The sequence below is a fragment of the Hemitrygon akajei genome, chromosome 1 (assembly GCF_048418815.1).
Source record: "Hemitrygon akajei chromosome 1, sHemAka1.3, whole genome shotgun sequence".
In the NCBI taxonomy this organism is placed as follows: domain Eukaryota; kingdom Metazoa; phylum Chordata; class Chondrichthyes; order Myliobatiformes; family Dasyatidae; genus Hemitrygon; species Hemitrygon akajei.
In genome coordinates, this window is record NC_133124.1 from 97,268,280 (window position 1) to 97,286,427 (window position 18,148).

General features: G+C 41.2%; 1 protein-coding gene across 1 annotated transcript in view; it reads left to right on the forward strand.

Moving 5' to 3' along the window:
• The window catches only part of fam135b (family with sequence similarity 135 member B), a 361,633-nt gene that overhangs the window by 330,426 nt on the left and 13,059 nt on the right, over window positions 1-18,148 (forward strand). Inside the window, exons 17-18 of the mRNA XM_073048301.1 lie at window positions 896-1,047; window positions 7,742-7,852. Coding sequence (XP_072904402.1) covers window positions 896-1,047; window positions 7,742-7,852 — 263 coding nt within the window. The remainder of the gene's footprint in view (window positions 1-895; window positions 1,048-7,741; window positions 7,853-18,148) is intronic.

Consider the following 18,148-nt stretch of genomic DNA (forward strand, 5'->3'; position numbering starts at 1 on the left):
GGTTCATATGCCTGTGGATATGCCTTGGAAACATCAAAAGCAGCATAGCAAGTCAGTTGTGTCATGCACTGCTTTCTGAGATGGAACAACACAAAATCATGCTGATGCTCTGATATTCTTCCCCTCCGCCTCATGACTGCAGCACGTTTTCTCTTTCAAAAACTGCGATGAACTACTCTTTAACTATTATCTGAGATAATTTTTCTCAAACAAAAAAAAACACCTTAACCCATCTAGTTCTGTGGTAGCCACATTATACTGCATTATGAGAGCAGGCAAAACACTATAGCTTACTGAGGGCTCTGCTGTTTGTGTTTCATTCTGCTTCTGTGATTGTGGTACCTGGAAGAGCACTTTCTCTCATACCTACTCTGTGTAAGGACAGGAGCAAGCCATTGAGTTTCTTCTACTGTTCAGTGAAACCAAACTCTAGGTACCCATTTTTGCCCTAAAACTTGGTAACAAAGCTATTGTTGCGATCTACATATGATGAAGTCCATATATAATCCCCTTTGATGTGACGAGTAAAGGAATACTTTCAAGGGCATGGAAAAAACAGCTTAACACTTAGGAACCAATGGCAATAAATGGTATATAGAATTTTTATTATGTCCACAGTATTCACTGGACAGTGTATATCATGAGATGTATATGATCACTAGAAAATCCTAGACAATTATCTTAGGCTTTGTCTGATATTGCAACTTATGTGTCTCCTATGGATGTGAACCACTACCCTGTGGGATGTTGGATTTTGTGATTGGACCTTAATATGATCTCCTGTCTTGGGAAATACTTAGCTTGTTAAAATTAGTGACACATATCCGTCATTCGGTGGAGTCATCATCAAATAAATGTTGTCAAATTTGAACTCACTTCCGGTGTTTCCACACAGTTTCATTGGCCACTCACTGGGCAACATCATCATCCGCTCTGTGCTGACACGACCAAGATTTCGGTGTTACCTCAGCAAGCTGCATACATTCCTATCGCTGTCTGGGCCACATCTGGGAACATTATATAATAACAGCACGCTGGTTAGCACAGGTATGTTGGGGGGTAAAATAATGCTGGGCTTGTAAAAATAATGAAAATACAGTGAGTGTTTTTGGACTTTTATTGGTTATGAGTGAGACACTGTTAGTAGATATTTTGAAAGATCTGAATTGACTTATTAAAAAAATTATGAGTAATGATTCTGATGCAACTAGTAAGAAACACTTTAAACTTTCCACATACATGTTAAACACATCTTGCTCTACTGTTTATCAGTAATGTGCCAAATTACTGATAAAGAAACTCACTTTTCATTCTGCAATAAATTGTGCACTGAAGGCTAATTCCATCATCTTCCCTGACCACTTACTTTGATTAAAACAAACTATGGATATCCTTAATATCAGTTTCATAATACCTCAGATAAAAACTATGTGATTTGTGACATATTTGATTATATGATATATATGTACAATGTCTGAAATACACCTTATGGAAATGTTTGTTTGATGATGAATTTCAATTAAAAAAATAAATTACAAAAAAAAAATCCTAAATCAAACCCAATATATATGTTAATATGCTCATCATCTTCATCTGACTTTGGTCATTGATGAGACCAGTGCCCAGTAGTTTGTTATCTTTTCCCATCTCCATCATTCAACAAACTCCAACTTGTTTGAAACTTACTTGCCTAAATTCTGTCGTGCTCTATGTCCCACGCACATGCTAATGCTGAAGTGAGGAAGTTTAGAATTCTGAATGGGAATATAACCAATGCACCATCAGAAATGGGATTACACATTTTGACCTTATAGCTGCACTGCCATTCAGTGAGATACCTTGGTACAACTCTCCTTCAATAATCAACTTCAAAATTTAAAAATCTACAAGGTTTTGCCTTGGATATGCCCAGTGACTGAGCCTCTCCATTCTTGAGGGTAAGTTCCAAAGATTCAGTAACACTTGATAAGGAAAGTTCTTTTTATCTCTATCCTGATTGAATGATCTTTTAATCTGAGATTGTCAGCTTTCATTTTATACACTTCAACCTGGGCAACCAGGGATCCAGGGATCCATGTCAACTCCCGTATGAATTTTGTATGTTTCAATTAATTAGCTTTCATTCTAATATATTAAGGAGAGTGCATGCAAATTCTGTTCAAATGCTCCTCATATGACAAAAGCCTTTTATTCTAGGAAGTAACCTGGTGAATATTTGCACTGCTCCCTTTATTGAAACATTTCCTCCCTGACATCGGGGACCCAGACTATACAGAATATTTCAGACATTGTTTCATCACGATTTTATATAGTTATGGTGCCTTCATTCTTGTTCTCAAATCCTCTTGCAAGTACAAGTTCATTGTCATCAGACTGCACATATATACAACCAAATGAAGCAATGTTCCTCTGGACCACGGTTCACCCACAAAACGTCTATCACACACAGCACGTAAAACAAAGTATTACCGTAAATAAATTAACCAAATATAATTCAAAATGCATGTAGTGCACAACACAGGTCAACAGTAAAGAGTCCTAATGACAGGGAACTTAGTGGTGGCAGGGTGGTCATTAGTCTCACAGCCTTTGGGAAGACCAGTCTGATAGTTCTAGTCCTGATGCTCCTGTATCTCCTTCCTGCCAGAAGTGGGTCAAAGAGATTATGGGATGGGTGGCAGTGATCCTCAACAATGCTTCAAGCCCTTTGTGTGCAATGCTCCTGGTAAATGTCACAGATGGAGGAGAAGGAGATCCTCGTGATCCTCTCAGAGGTTTTTGCTGTACTCTGTAGGGTCTTGAGAACCAGTGCCTTGCAGCTTCCGTACCACACATTGATGCAGCCAGACAGGACACTCTCGATGGTGCTCCTGCAGGAAGTATTTATTCCAGAGAGCTATGGAAGTGAAGTCATTGAATATGTGTACAGAGTTGTTTTTGATTGACACTTGAACTACAAAGGAGTTAGGCAATATTGTGAGAGAGCAGGGAAGTAGTACTGAGGCCAAAGTTGGATTAGCAGAATCTGATTTAATGATGGAACAGTTTAAGCAAACAAATGGCCAATTTTGTCTCTTGTTTACTATGTTCCAAGTTCTTTCACCAATTAAAAAATATTTGAGCTTTCTATTTTCCCTAACAAAGTAGAGGAGGACCTCAGAATTTTCCATGGCATGCTGCAGCTGTGCCCTTGTCCATTTACTTCATCTTGAGCAAAACCTCCTGAAGCCTCTCTGCATCCTCCTCAAAGCCCACACTGCCACCTAGCCATGTATCACCATCTGTTCCTTCCCCAAGAGTGCGCTCAGTGGTACAGTTCTGAACACCAGCAGAGTTCTCCCCAATGCTCTGGACTTCATCCAGCACCTTAATTAACATGATTCCAGCCAGTTACCTAGCTATTATTTCATTGTATACTGTTTGCACAACTTAGCTACAACATTACTTAAATTATAACACTCAAAATACTTAATTAGCTTTACTTGGGACTTTGATCATGAGATTATTAACATGCTATGTAAATGAACTGACTTTCAATGTCACCATTCTTAACTGTCAAATAAGATATGATGAGGAACAGTGATAGACATCATTGAGTGCCATTGATCATTTTAAATAACAATCTGATGCCATCTTTTGTAATCCCATACACTGCTCTAGTAGATTTGAAGCCCTTATAACCAAGATACCAGATAGGGGACATCATCAGGGAGGAAGAGAAGTCATAGACATAGATTTTTCTGTTATTATTTAGATGCAGTTAGCTAAATATTTTTGGCAAGCAAAATCCAAATTGCAGTCGCAACAGCTTTTTCCTCACTGAAGTGTTAAGGATCTACTTTCAGTAAATTCAATAAATAGAAACACCTTTTTTCAAAATCCTCTTTCTTCTTCTGCCTGAAAACAGAGGTATTTCTTGCCATTTTGTTGGAAACAAATACTTGCTAATGAAAAGCATTGGAAGCAAGGTTAGAGAGTGCTGAGTATACACCAATCATTTAGCCATAATCTGAGACAACATTTGTACCAATAGTTTAGTACTAAAAAAATTATCTATAAAATACATTCACCTGCTGATCGGATCTAAACATCCTTTAGCAAATCTCAGTTTATTCACAGCAATCTAACTGTCTCTTTGCTGCAAGTACATGATCCTGGCATCTCTGGAATTTAGTTTAATCCTTCTTGGAATGCTCAGGTTAAACTGTATCATATCTCTGTATAGGTGTCATGGTATCTCTGCTTTCACTGTCAAGTTTTGGGGGTGCTGAGGGGTTCTGCTTTACACTAGTCAGGTGGTCTACATAAAATAGTAACGCTAGCAAAAGTAAGAGAAATATTTTGGGAGATGATTTGATTTATGTGTTCAAACATCAGATAATTCATTAGGTCCACAATCAACGCTGCAAAAGTAAGGTACTTGAGGCATGGTGCCTGGAAGTACTCAGGCCAATTTTCTGGTGGACACTGATCGACCTGGAAGTGATTGCTAGCATGATCTAACATTCCCAGAATGGGTTTTATATGCAATTTGTGTATGAAAACAGGTGCAAATGAGTCAAATTTCTTGGCAAAAGTCTCCCTCCGTCACCTTTAATTTTAGTCACTGTCTGTCTCTTTCACTATGAGTATATTTTTCTCTCTCACATTTTTGCTGTTTCTCCTGTAATGAATTTGGCTGCCTCACTCAAGTGCTGATGTTATGATTCATGGAGACACCTGCAGACAATTCTGCACTAATTGCCAAACTCATTCAGAGTACATCTGGTGTGAGGGAAATGGGAATGGTGCTCTGAAACAGCAAGGGTTAAAATCACTTTCTCATGAGTCTGAGCAAGGCAGGCAAAGGAGGAACTGTCAAAGCAAATTTCTAATCCTTGCGGTAAAGAACTGATTCTAATTATAATAGAAGCCTCATTACCTGCCATAATGGTAGAATGCTCAGCAAATTGTCAAAACTACACCACTGATTACAAAGCTGGGTAAGTCAATCTTGAGCATCAGTGGCTTTGATAGAAAGACTATACATTAAACATCAGGCTAGATGTGATATTAACAGCAGCTTTCCTTTCTTTGTGTCTGAAAATCTGGACAGGTGATCCAATCTAGCATCACACTGGCCTCATTGAAGTACAAAAAGCATCTCAGTTGAGAGATGAGTGCCTTATTTAAAATCCCATTTGCTCGTGGCCCTTCTCCCCTATTTGTGCTATGAAACTAATTCCCAATTGCTTGTCCCATGATTTTCAATCAGTTCTTGGCTATCTTTCTCACTAGCTTACTGGCCATTGTACTAGAACAGAACGGGTTTTTCCTATGAATATGTTAGCTGCCTTTCAGATGCCATCCCTTTACTTCATCTTAGGCTGTCCCTTGGGGTTGAGCATGACTTCTTCCAATCTGTTGGTGACTGCTGAGGTCATGGGGTGCTGTAGGAGATGGCTGAAGGGGCAGAAAGATTGTCTCGTCTGAGCCGTGATGTGTCCCTCCACTGCTTATACAGTGCTTCTGTGTGTTCCCAATGCACGATCTTGAGGTTCAGATTAGAAGGTGTTATGGATTGCTGACTTGAGGAACCAAATATGCCGTTACTATTCCATGATTCAATAATCCACCCTTGTAACTCTTCTAAATTTGTCTTACATTGAAAAACAGATGTTATTTGTCTGGTTCTACTATTTTAACCTGCACATTTTTTAGTTTAATTTTTGCTCAGCTATACTCAGAGTTATACAGCAACGAAACAGACCCTTCGGTCCAACTCCATGCTGACCAAGGTACCCCTGAGCTAATCCCATTTGTCTGCATTTGTTCCATATCCGTGAAAACCTCTCCTATCCATATACTTGTCCAAATGTTTTGAACCTGAATACATAACCTGCTCTGATTGCTGGTTCCATACACCTACCACCCACTTTTCATTGCTATTCCTTGCTCCTTCAAAGCAGCAAACTGTAGCTATATCAGACTTCTTCTGATATGCATCGAAAACATGCCAGATAGAACCGAATCAGTCATTAACACTGGTCTAGAAATACAAATTTGCATTTACTGTCCCACTGAAGGAATGCTGTATGGTAAGACAGCAACCACTCTAGTTTGTTACTCACCTCAAGAAAATGCAGTTGTATCTGAGCCTAGAACCAATGGGTGTATTGTTTGTCTATTGCCTTGTAAATGAAGCTTAGCACTGCAGTTGGTTCTATGGTGGAGGTGAGGGGTGAGAGGTGAGGTTGTCAGTTGGGCTAGAAGCTGGACAATGACAAAGAGAGAAGAACCTTGGAGTATGTTGACAGTACATAGGGATGAGGGCCAAAGGATGGGATAGCTGCTATCAAGTTGGACTTCATGCTATCAAGTTGCTTAGGGATTGTTAACTGAGAAAGCTAAGAGTTTGGACCCAAGTTCAGCAGATGACTGTGGGAAGGGTTGCCGATGGCTCAGTTTAGGATGAGAGAGTGGAATCCATTGAGGACAAGTAATCACAAAATAAATGAGATTCTACCTAGACTGGGCTCCTGGCTCTGAATTTGGTTCTGTTCAAAGTGGCCATTTTTAGTAAGTGCTGCAGCAGCGTGATTGTTTAGGGAGTGTCCAGAAGTGGTCACTCATCTTAACTGCCTTCCCTGACTCACTTTCTAAAGAACCATAGCATAAGAACTGATGGGAAGATTGCATCAGTCATGCCAGGGTGGTATGCAAGTGCATAAGATACCATAAGATACAGTAGCAGAAGTAGGCCATTCGGTCCATTGAGACTGCTCCGCCATTCAATCATGGGCTGATCCAATTCTTCCCGTCATCCCCACTCCCCTGCTTTCTCCACATATCCTTTGATGTCCTGGTTAATCAAGAACCTATCTATCTCTGCCTTAAATGCACCCAATGATTTGGCCTCCACAGCCACTTGTGGCAACAAATTCCACAGATTTACCACCCTCTTACTCAAGTAATTTCTCTGCATCTCTGTTCTAAATGGATGTCCTTCAATCCTGCAGTCGTGCCCTCTTGTCCTAGTCTCCCCTGCCATGGGAAATAGCTTTTCTATATCTAATCAGTTTAGGCCTTTTAACATTCAGAATGTTACTATGAGATCCCCCCTCATTCTTCATAACTCCAGGGAATACAGCCCAAGAGCTGCCAGACGTTCCTCATATGGTAACCCTTTCATTCCTGGGATCATTCTTGTGAATCTTCTCTGAACCCTCTCCAATGTCAGTATATCCTTTCTAAAATAAGGAGCCCAAAACTGCACACAGTATTCCAAGTGTGGTCTAATGAGTGCCTTATAGAGCCTCAACATCACATCCCTGCTCTTCCTCTAGAAATGAATGCCAACGTTGCATTTGCCTTCTTCACCACTGACTCAACCTGGAGGTTAACCTTTAGGGTATCCTGCACAAGGACTCACAAGTCCCTTTGCATCTCTGCATTTTGAATTCTCTCCCCATCTAAATAACAGTCTACCCGTTTATTTCTTCCACCAAAGTGCATGAACATACACTTTCCAACATTGTATTTCATTTGCCACTTCTTTGCCCATTCCCCTAAACTATTTTAGCCTCTCAAGTGTGTGATTCAACCCAGGGATAAAGAACTCTCTGATGAGCATTATATGTGCAAATTTGTGGCTGATTCAGTCTTTGTTTTTAGCTCTTTAATCATGATTGTAAGCCTGACAGGAGAACTGCTTGAGTTTCAATACTTATAGTTGCTAATTATATCCTTTCTACCACTCCAGGCCTCTGGCTCATGCAGAAACTGAAAAAGTCAAGCTCACTGTTACAACTAACCTTCAAGGACCAGGCTGATCCTCGCAAGACTTTTTTGTACAAACTCAGTGAAAAGCCAGGTAGGTGTAGCTACAATCCTGTCCCTACCACAGGAATATCCAGTTGTACCCGAGAACCAAAACAATGGGCATGCTTTTGGTGTGCCGCTGGAAATATGAGTCAGGGACTGGGACTAGGCTGGGGCTGGTTTAGAGCACTGGCTGGCAAGATACTTGGGGTCAGAGGGTTGGACGTGTCAGATGAAACATGTGCCTGAAGAATGGAGCCTTGAAGATAGTGAGGGCCTGAGTGCACAAGACTTGCAAGCAATGGATCCTGCAGAACAGAGCTTCCAGACGGATGCCGGCCAGAGATAAGCCTTCGTGTTCTCATGCCTACAGCACACCATTCAAGGGGATCTTCGTCTCAGGCATCACTAATTGGTGGTGTTTGGAAGCCAACCAACAACAGTGAGTTTTGACCCAAGTTCAGCAGATGACTGTGATAATTGTGTAGAGTTAATCTAATAATTTCTCCATAGAATCCATCAGTACTTCCTTCAAAGTATATGTAACACTATTAGAGATTTCAGTGTTGGCATGTTTCAGAAATTCAGCAGTAGATTAAAGATCGGGTTGCTTCATACAGTGTCCCATTGAAAATGAAGTGTTCTACCAATCATGAACAAATTGCAACTCACTCATACTCTAAAAAAGTAACTATGAGTCCTCAACTGGTAGAACACAGTAGAATGAGCAGTTAATGAATAGTGGTGGTAATAAACACAGCCCGGTTTTGCAAAGAACTGTCAGCAAAACTAGTGAAAAATCTGTCAACATTTTGGTAGATTTTCACACATATACACAGAAACATAGAAATCCAGAAGTTGCTGTGAATGGTTTATTGTTATTTTGCCAGCAGTGTTGTTAATACAGACCATGAGAATAAGAGGCTGCAGCAATTCCCCACAATTTACAATGGGAATCTTCATCAATATCCTGTGCCATGTTGGGTATAGTGTAAGGAAAGAGTCCCCATTACTTTACTTTTAGGAGACTGTTGTGAGGGACCCAGGTAAGAATTAGATAACGACTTTTAGAAAAAAGTTTTAAATGTAAAATCTTTATTATGTTTGTAACTGTTATAGGTTGGAATTATTTTTGTTTATGATTGTTTTTGAATGTCTAAGACGTTTGTCCTGGATCTTCCATTCCAATGTCAGTGACAAGGACTGTAATTGAGTGTTAACCCAGGGTTACTCAGTGTTCGGGTTCCTGTGAAGGCTAAAGCTGGCAGTGGCAACTCGTGAACTTCCAAATACCTTACTGATTCTTCCTATCCTGCTGGTTACCCCTTTGCCCGCACCACTGGGTTCCTCAGCTTGAACTCTATAGGACATTGCATGACACCAGGTCAGACCAAGCACAGGCACAGTAGCTCCTCACAAACGACTCAGATAATGATTATTTAATTGAATAGCCACAGATTTTTTAGATTTTCTTTACTAAGAAAAAGATGTGCATACATTTTAGGCAGGTTTCCTTTTATTAATAGAACATGCTGCTGACTATGAATGTCATAGTTATTCACAAATATATAATAATAGTATTATATTTGAGAGTTGGTGAACCTGGGGTTGGGGTCTCACCATTCTTAAAATTATTCCTTGAGTGCAGTGGAGTGATTACACTGAGGAAGTCACTATGGGATGTCCTCTTGGGTAAATGCTGAGTGAAAAGCTCCCAGTGAAAGACAGCATCAAGAGTAGCATTGCTGCATTTGACCTGCCTGATCCTGGCCTCTGCTACTCTCTGTGTGGAGGTGGCTCATTCTCTGTGTGTCCTCAGGTTTCCCATTATATACCAAAAATGTGCTGGCTGGATAATTGTTATTTTCATATTGCCCTGAGTACAGGAATTTAAAACGTAGTTCAGAAATAGAACTTAATTAAACACATGCAGATTAAGTAAAACAAGTAAAAAGAAATCAGCCGTTAATCTTTTCAGGCAAGGTACTGACTGAATGGGGGTTTGCTACATACTGTAGGTGAGTAGGCAGCTGTCGATCCCAGAGGATGATGGGCTTGAGCCTCTGGTGGATTGTGTCCTCTCCAGGGAGAGGAAGATTTGAAGAACTGGCTGTTGCCCAAACAGTGGGATCTCCCCTCTCTAGGTCACTGATGTAGTCCAAGGGAAGGGCAAGTACTGTTACAGTTTGGCTCCAGTATCATTGCAGAGGTTGCCAGAGTGAAGTTGTAAACAACATCAAACTGACCTGGCTCTGGACTTCTTCCTCGGGGTTTAGTCCCAAAGCCTTTCCCATAGGTGGTTATGGCCACCAGACAGCGGAAGTTTAAAATCAAGGCTTTCCTTCTCCTACATGGGCTGCCGTCCAAGGCTGACGAGCCCCATCTGCTGGTACCCCTTTTGTAAAGCAAGAGTTATGGATGCAAAATTCTCTGCCCCTACACTCCACTGGGGAAGCGGGAGATTCCCCCAACTGCCAGGATTCCCCCCTGCAACTGACGGTGCAGGTTCAGAAGTCCAGAACAAGCTGATTCACATCTTGCAGCCGGCCAGTAATGTTGCATGAACCAGCCTAATAATGAAAATCAAAAATTATGGCAGATGCTGAAAATCTCAAATAATAAGAAATAAAAATGCTGGAAACAATCAGTAGGTCAGGCAGCATTTGTTGACAGAGAACCAGGTCTGAGAGCCTTCATCAAACTTCACCTGAAACATGAATCTTGTTTCTTTCGGCAGATGCAGTCTGACCTACTGAGTGTTTCCAGCATTTTCTCTTCATATTCTTGTCTAGGAGTGTTGCTTTTGCACGTTATGGCCTGATATTGAACTTGAAACTCCAGCCACAACTGCACATTGGAATGATCTAGTCTGGAGGAAACAAAGGCACATGAGGCTTCCATGGAATATGTCAGGATCAGTTATAATAACAGATTTGTGTTAAGGAGTTATTAGGAGAGGGAAAGAGAAAATGGCTACTGAACTTCCCTGTGTCCTGAAGTTACTTAGATTTTTGTGCTGGAATGCATCCTTCTGACTTTTGTCAGGTTTCCAGAACAAAATTACTAATCAAATTGGTAAAGTAAATATGCATTTTTAATTTTGAAATAGAGGTTTAACTGGCAGCCGTTTATATGCATATGTATGTAAATATTATGTAGGCTTTAATAAAGTAGGAGCATCTGGTTAAAAAACACTGAGACAGATGCACAAATATCATGCAGCAATAAATGTTGCACTGACAGTTTTATTAACTGTTGTTCACCAAGATGTAATGTAATCTGCATGACAAAACTCATTATTTCTAATAAAAAAAAGTTCACAACAACTGTCTTGAAATATCTGGCATGTGGAATCAGCTGAAATTCTGTCAGGAGACCAAGAAAGCACCTTCTGAATTTGTGGAGTAGTAAGTGTGGCATTGCATATGCACAAACTGAGTCTGGCTTTGTTGGAGTACCTGGCAATTTGAACTAATCTCCAAAGACGTCAGTTACAATAAATTATTTTAGACAGCAGAGCAGAGGTTGTTGTGTCATCAGATCTAGCCAGCATTGATTACATCACCAGTTTATTCAATCAATAACACGTTTTCAAAACGAGGCACCTGGTCTGTTCTTTTACTAAATTAGACATTTTGGAGAAGGAAGTCGGAGGACCAGAACGGGAGTGCGGTGGGGGCCATTCGGATTTTTTCTTCTCATTGGAGTTAAGAGAGGCGGGACAGCGCAGTCATGTGACGTCAGGCAGTGAAGCAGGGAAGATTTAAAAAGGACACAGCCTTATTCAGCGGGCAGCGTCGTTTTGAGGGCAGCAGAGTGAGCCGGGAACAGAGTGAAGGCTTAAGGGCTTGGGCTCAATGGGCTTAGGCGGAAACGGGCAAGTCAAGGTAGGTTTAGGTTTCAGTTTTTCCTGTTATTTGAGGAAAGGGGGAAGTATGAGTGTGAGGGCAGCTTGTTGTTCTCGGTGTCGGATGCGGGAGGTCCTGGAGTCTCCTAGCCTCCCAGATGCCCACATCTGCACCAGGTGCGCCAAGCTGCAGCTCCTAAGGGACTGTGTTAAGGAACTGGAGCTGCAGCTCGATGACCTTCGTCTGGTCAGGGAGAGTGAGGAGGTGATAGAGAGGAGTTACAGGCAGGTGGTCACACCGGGGCCACGGGAGGCAGACAGGTGGGTCATGGTTAGGAGGGGGAAGGGAAAGAGTCAGGTACTAGAGAGTACCCCAGTGGCTGTACCCCTTGACAATAAGTACTCCTGTTTGAGTACTGTTGGGAGGGGGAGGACAGCCTACCTGGGGGAAGCAACAGTGGCCGTGCCTCTGGCACAGAGACTGGCCCTGTAGCTCAGAAGGGTAGGGAAAGGAAGAGGAAGGCAGTAGTAATAGGGGACTCGATAGGGGGTCAGATAGGCGATTCTGTGGATGCAGTCAGCAGACCCGGATGGTAGTTTGCCTCCCAGGTGCCAGGGTCTGGGATGTTTCTGATCATGTCCAAGATATCCTGAAGTGGGAGGGTGAGGAGCCAGAGGTCGTGATACATATAGGTAGGAAAAGGGAAGAGGTCCTGAAAGGAGAATATAGGGAGTTAGGAATGCAGTTGAGAAGAAGGACTGCAAAGGTAGTAATCACGGGATTACTGCCTGTGCCACGCGACAGTGAGAATAGGAATGGAATGAGGTGAAGGATAAATGTGTGGCTGAAGGTTTGGAGTGGGGGCAGGGATTCAAGTTTTTGGATCATTGGGACCTCTTTTAGGGCAGGTGTGACCTGTACAAAAAGGACGGGTTACACTTGAATCCTAGGGGGACCAATATCCTGGCAGGGAGGCTACTGGGGAGACTTTAAACTAGAATGGTTGGGGGGGTGGGAATCAATTTGAAGGGACTAGGGGAAAGGAGTTTAGTTCACAAATAGAGAAAGCTAGCAGACAGTGTGTGAGGGAGGATAGGCAGGTGATAGAGAAGGGGAGCGCTCAGACTGAAGATGTAGGGGAGAAGGAAGAAATAGATAATAAAGTTGTTTGCATCGTTAGGGATAAACAGAGAGGAAGAGGTGGAGAGTTTCTTAAATGCATCTATTTTAATGCTAGGAGCATTGTAAGGAAGGTGGATGAGCTTAGAGCATGGATTGATACCTGGAAATATGATGTTGTAGCTATTAGTGAAACATGGTTGCAGGAGGGGTGTGATTGACAACTAAATATTCCTGGATATCGTTGCTTCAGGTGTGATAGAATCAGAGGGGCAAGGGGGGAGGTGTTGCATTGCTTGTCTGAGAAAATATTACAGCGGTGCTTTGGCAGGATAGATTAGAGGACTCGTCTAGGGAGAATATTTGGGTGGAATTGAGGAATGGGAAAGGTGTAGTAACACTTATAGGGTTGTATTATAGACCACCTAATGGGGAGCGAGAATTGGAGGAGCAAATTTGTAGGGAGATAGCAGATATTTGTAGTAAGCACAAGGTTGTGATTGTAGGAGATTTTAATTTTCCACACATAGACTGGGAAGCACATTCTGTAAAAGGGATGGATGGTTTGGAGTTTGTAAAATGTGTGCAGGATAGTTTTTTGCAGCAATACATTGAGGTACCAACTAGAGAAGATCTCCTTTCAGGGAATGGGATAGGTCAGGTGACAGACGTATGTGTTGGGGAGCACTTTGGGTCCAGTGATCACAATACCATTTGTTTCAATATAATTATGGAGAAGTATAGGACTGGACCTAGGGTTGAGATTTTGATTGGAGAAAGGCTAACTTTGAGGAGATGCGGAAGGAGTGGATTGGGACAATTTGTTTTATGGGAAGGATGTAGTAGAGAAATGGAGGTCATTTAAAGGTGAAATTTTGAGGGTACAGAATCTTTATGTTCCTGTTAGGTTAAAAGGAAAGGTTAAAAGTTTGAGAGAGCCATGGTTTTCAAGGGATATTAGAAACTTGGTTCAGAAAAAGAGAGAGACCTACAATAAATATAGGCAGCATGGAGTAAATGAAGTGCTCGAGGAATATAACAGAATGCAAAAAGAATCTTAGGAAATAAATTAGAAAAGCTAAAAGAAGATATGAGGTTGCTTTGGTAAGTAAGGTGAAAATAAATCCAAAGAGTTTCTACAGTTATATTAATAACAAAAGGATAGTGAGGAATAAAATTTGTCCCTTAGAGAGTCAGAGTGGACAGCTATGTGTGGAGTCAATAGAGATTCGGGAGATTTTGAACAATTTGTTTTCATCCGTATTCACTAAGAAGAAGGATATTGAACTGTGTAAGGTAAGAGAAACAAGTTGGGTAGTTATGGAAACTATGATGATTAAAGAAGAGGAAGTACTAGAGCTTTTAAAGAATATAAAAGTGGATAAGTCTCCAGATCTTGACAGGATTTTCCCTAGGACCTTGACGGAAGTTAGTGTAGAAATAGCAGGGGCTCTGACAGAAATATTTCAAATGTCATTAGAAACGGGAATGGTGCCGGAGGATTGGCGTATTGCTCATGTGGTTCCATTGTTTAAAAAGGGTTCTAAGAGTAAACCTAGCAATTATCAGCCTGTAAGTTTGACGTCAGTGGTGGGTAAAATAATGGAAAGTATTCTTAGAGATGGTATATATAATTATCTGGATAGACAGGGTCTGATTAGGAGCAGTCAACATGGATTTGTGCAAGGAAGGTCATGTTTGACAAAACTTATTGAATTTTTTGGAGAGGTTAATAGGAAAGTTGACGAGGGTAAAGCAGTGGATATTGTCTATATGGACTTTAGTAAGGCCTTTGACAAGGTTCCGCACGGTAGGTTAGTTAGGAAGGTTCAATCTTTAGGTGTTATTATTGAAGTAGTAAAATGGATTCAACAGTGGCTGGATGGGAGATGCCAGAGAGTACTGGTGGATAACTGTTTGTCAGATTGGAAGCCGGTGACTAGTGGTGTGCTTAAGGGATCTGTACTGGTTCCAATGTTGTTTGTCATATACTTTAATGATCTGGATGATGGGATGGTAAATTGGATTAGTAAGTATGCAGATTATACTAAGATAGGTGGCATTGTGGATAATGAAGTAGGTTTTCAAAGCTTGCAGATAGATTTAGGCCAGTTAGAAGAGTGGACTGAAAGATGGCAGATGAAGTTTAGTGTTGATAAGTGTGAGGTGCTACTTTTTGTTAGGAATAATCGAAATAGGACATACATGGTAAATGGTAGGGCATTGAGGAATGCAGTAGAACAGAGTGATCTAGGAATAGTGGTGCATAGTTCCCTGAAGGTGGAATTTCATGTGGATAGGGTGGTGAAGAAAGCTTTTGGTATGCTGGCCTTTATAAATCAGAGCATTGAGTATAGGAGTTGGGATGTAATGTTAAAATTGTACAAGGCATTGGTGAGGCCAAATTTGGAGTATTGTGTACAGTTCTGGTCACCGAATTATAGGAAAGATGTCAACAAATTAGAGAGAGTACAGAGAAGATTTACTAGAATGTTACCTGGGTTTCAGCATCTAAGTTACAGAGAAAGGTTGATCAAGTTAGGTCTTTATTCTCTCGAGTGTAGAAGGTTGAGGGGGGACTTGATAGAGGTATTTAAAATTATGAGGGGGATAGATAGAGTTGACGTGGATAGGCTTTTTCTATTTTTCCACTGAGAGTAGGGGAGATTCAAACAAGAAGACATGAGTTGAGAGTTAAGGGGCAAAAGTTTAGGGGTAACACGAGGGGGAACTTCTTTACTCAGAGAGTGGTAGCTGTGTGGAATGAGCTTCCAGTAGAAATGATAGAGGCAAGTTCGATTTTGTCATTTAAAAAAAAAATTGGATAGGTATATGGACAGGAAAGGAATGGAGGGTTATGGGCTGAGTGCAGGTCGGTGGGACTAGGTGAGAGTAAACATTCGGCATGGAGTAGAAGGGCCGAGATGGCCTGTTTCCATGCTGTGATTGTTATATATGGTTATAGACATATGTTTCAGTTGTTGATAGTTGAATCAGTAGTTGAACCATGAGGCTTGGTTCAAAGTTGTAAACCCACTACGGATAAGGAACCGGGAATTTTCACCAGTCCTTCATTGTGATTTGCGGTTTCTTCCTTTTTTTCCCAGTGGTGTGCACATGCATCAAGTGTCAATAATGAGAGCAGAATAGATTGAATACTGCTTTCAGCAAATTACTTGCCTTTCTTTCTCCTGGGTTATTGTGGCTCATAGTGAAATTAATTTTGAAAAGCTTAAACTCAGTTTCCAGTATTTGCAAGCCCACAGTCAGAAGCTATTGTTACCCACAGTCTGAGTAGATGGTAGATGGTAGAAGCTGGTAGAAACACTAAGTAAAAGTATCTAGATGACCATGTGAATCACCAAGGTAACAGAAGCCAAGGAGTATGTACTAGTAAATGAGAAGAGCATAGATGAATTAGCATGGACTTAATTTACCAAGTGGTCTCTTTCTTTACTGTATGACTCTGTGATACTGGGCCATTAAATTGACAATCTAGTTTGCAGAGGCCATGACAATTCTGATGTGGAAAATGTAAATGTCACAGTAGTGCAATGAGATGTGAACTGTTAGGAATGTAACTGAGGAACAGTACTGGAGCAGATGTTGGCAGCTCTGGTTTCCATCGTAGTATTTTGTCCATTGTCATTACTAATATCATCATTGATATTACTGATCATCAATGCAACCAGTTGCAGATTGATCCAAGTTCTTGCATTGAAGTGACAAAGTCCTGCAAAGTCAGCTTAGGGAATTGAGTGCCAAGTCAAAGGACAGGATTTCCAGAATTGTGAAGCCAGAAATAGGAAAATCATACAGTTTAACTGTCGGCTAAGGAGGTGATATAGGAGAGAAGTCTTTAGATTTTTGAATTATTGGACTCTCTTCCAAAGAAGGTGGGACCTCTAGAGAAGGGTTTGCACCTGAACTGGAGAGGAGCTAATATCCTAGCTGGAAGGTTTGCTAATGCTGCATGGGTGGGTGTTAAACTAGATTTCAGGGGATGAGAACCAGAATGCCAGAAGAGATAGCGGAGTGGTTGAGGAGAAAGATGTTGCTAAGCCTACATAGAAAGACTAGAATCAAAAGAGTGAGTCGAATCAGTATGGTGGGACTAATATTCAGAGCTGTGTATATTTCAGTGCAAAGATGTTGTAGGAAAGGCAAATGAGCTTAGGACATGGATCAGCACATGGAATTATGACATTGTAGCCATTAGTGAGACTTGGCTGCAGGAGAGGCAGGACTAGCAGCTCTATGTTTTGGGATTCCATTGTTTCAGATGTGATGGAGCAAGGGGGGATTAAAGGGGGAGGGGTGGCGTTACAGGTTAAGGAAAAGGTCACAGCAGTGCTCAGCCAGGACAGACTGGAGAGCTCATCTAGTGAGGCTTTATGGGTAGAATTGAGGAATAAAAAAGGTATGACCGCGTTAATGGGATTATATCGTAGACCACCCAGCAGTCCATGGGATATAGCAGAGCAAATTTGTAGAGATATTGCAGACTGTTGCAAGAAATTTAAGACTGTTATAGTAAGAGATTTTAACTTCCCACATGTTGACTGAGACTCCGATACTGTCAAAGGATTAGATGGGACAGAGTTTGTCAATTGTGTTCAAAACAGTTTCCTTAGTCATACATTGAAGTTGCAACTAGAGAGAGTGTCATACTAGGTTTCCTATTAGGGAATGAAGCAGGCAAGTTAACAGAGGTTTTTGTAGGAGAACACTTTGAACCTAGATATCATAATGACATTTGTTTCAAGGCAATTATGGATAGATTTGGTCCTTGGGTTGAGAGGCAAGTTAGGATGGATAAATCCCCACGGTCTGACAAGGTGTTGCCTCGGACCCTGTGAGAGGCTAGTGTGCAGAAATTGCTTAAAATATCCTTAGCCATTGGTGAGGTGCCGGAGGATGATTGATAGATAGATACTTTATTGATCCCAAAGGAAATTACAGTGTCACAGTAGCATTAAAAGTGCACAGATATAAATATTAGAAGACTAGTAGAAAGAATAAAAAATAAGTTACCATACACAGTCTAACAGGAGGTGGTCATCACTTCCATGGCTAAAGGTTGACTCATTATAGAGCCTAATGGCTGAGGGTAAGAATGACCTCATATAGCGCTCTTTGGAGCAGTGCAGTTGTCTTAGTCTGTTACTAAAAGTGCTCCCCGTTTAGTCAAGGTGGCATACAGAGGGTGAAAAATATTATCCAGAATTGTCAGAATTTTCCGTAGGGTCCTTTGTTCTACCACAGTGTGTCCAGTTTAACTTCTGTAACAGAGCCAGTTTATTGAGCCTGTTGGCATCACTCCGTGCTGATGCTATTGCCCCAGCACACTACTGCATAGAAGATTGTACTGGTGACAACAG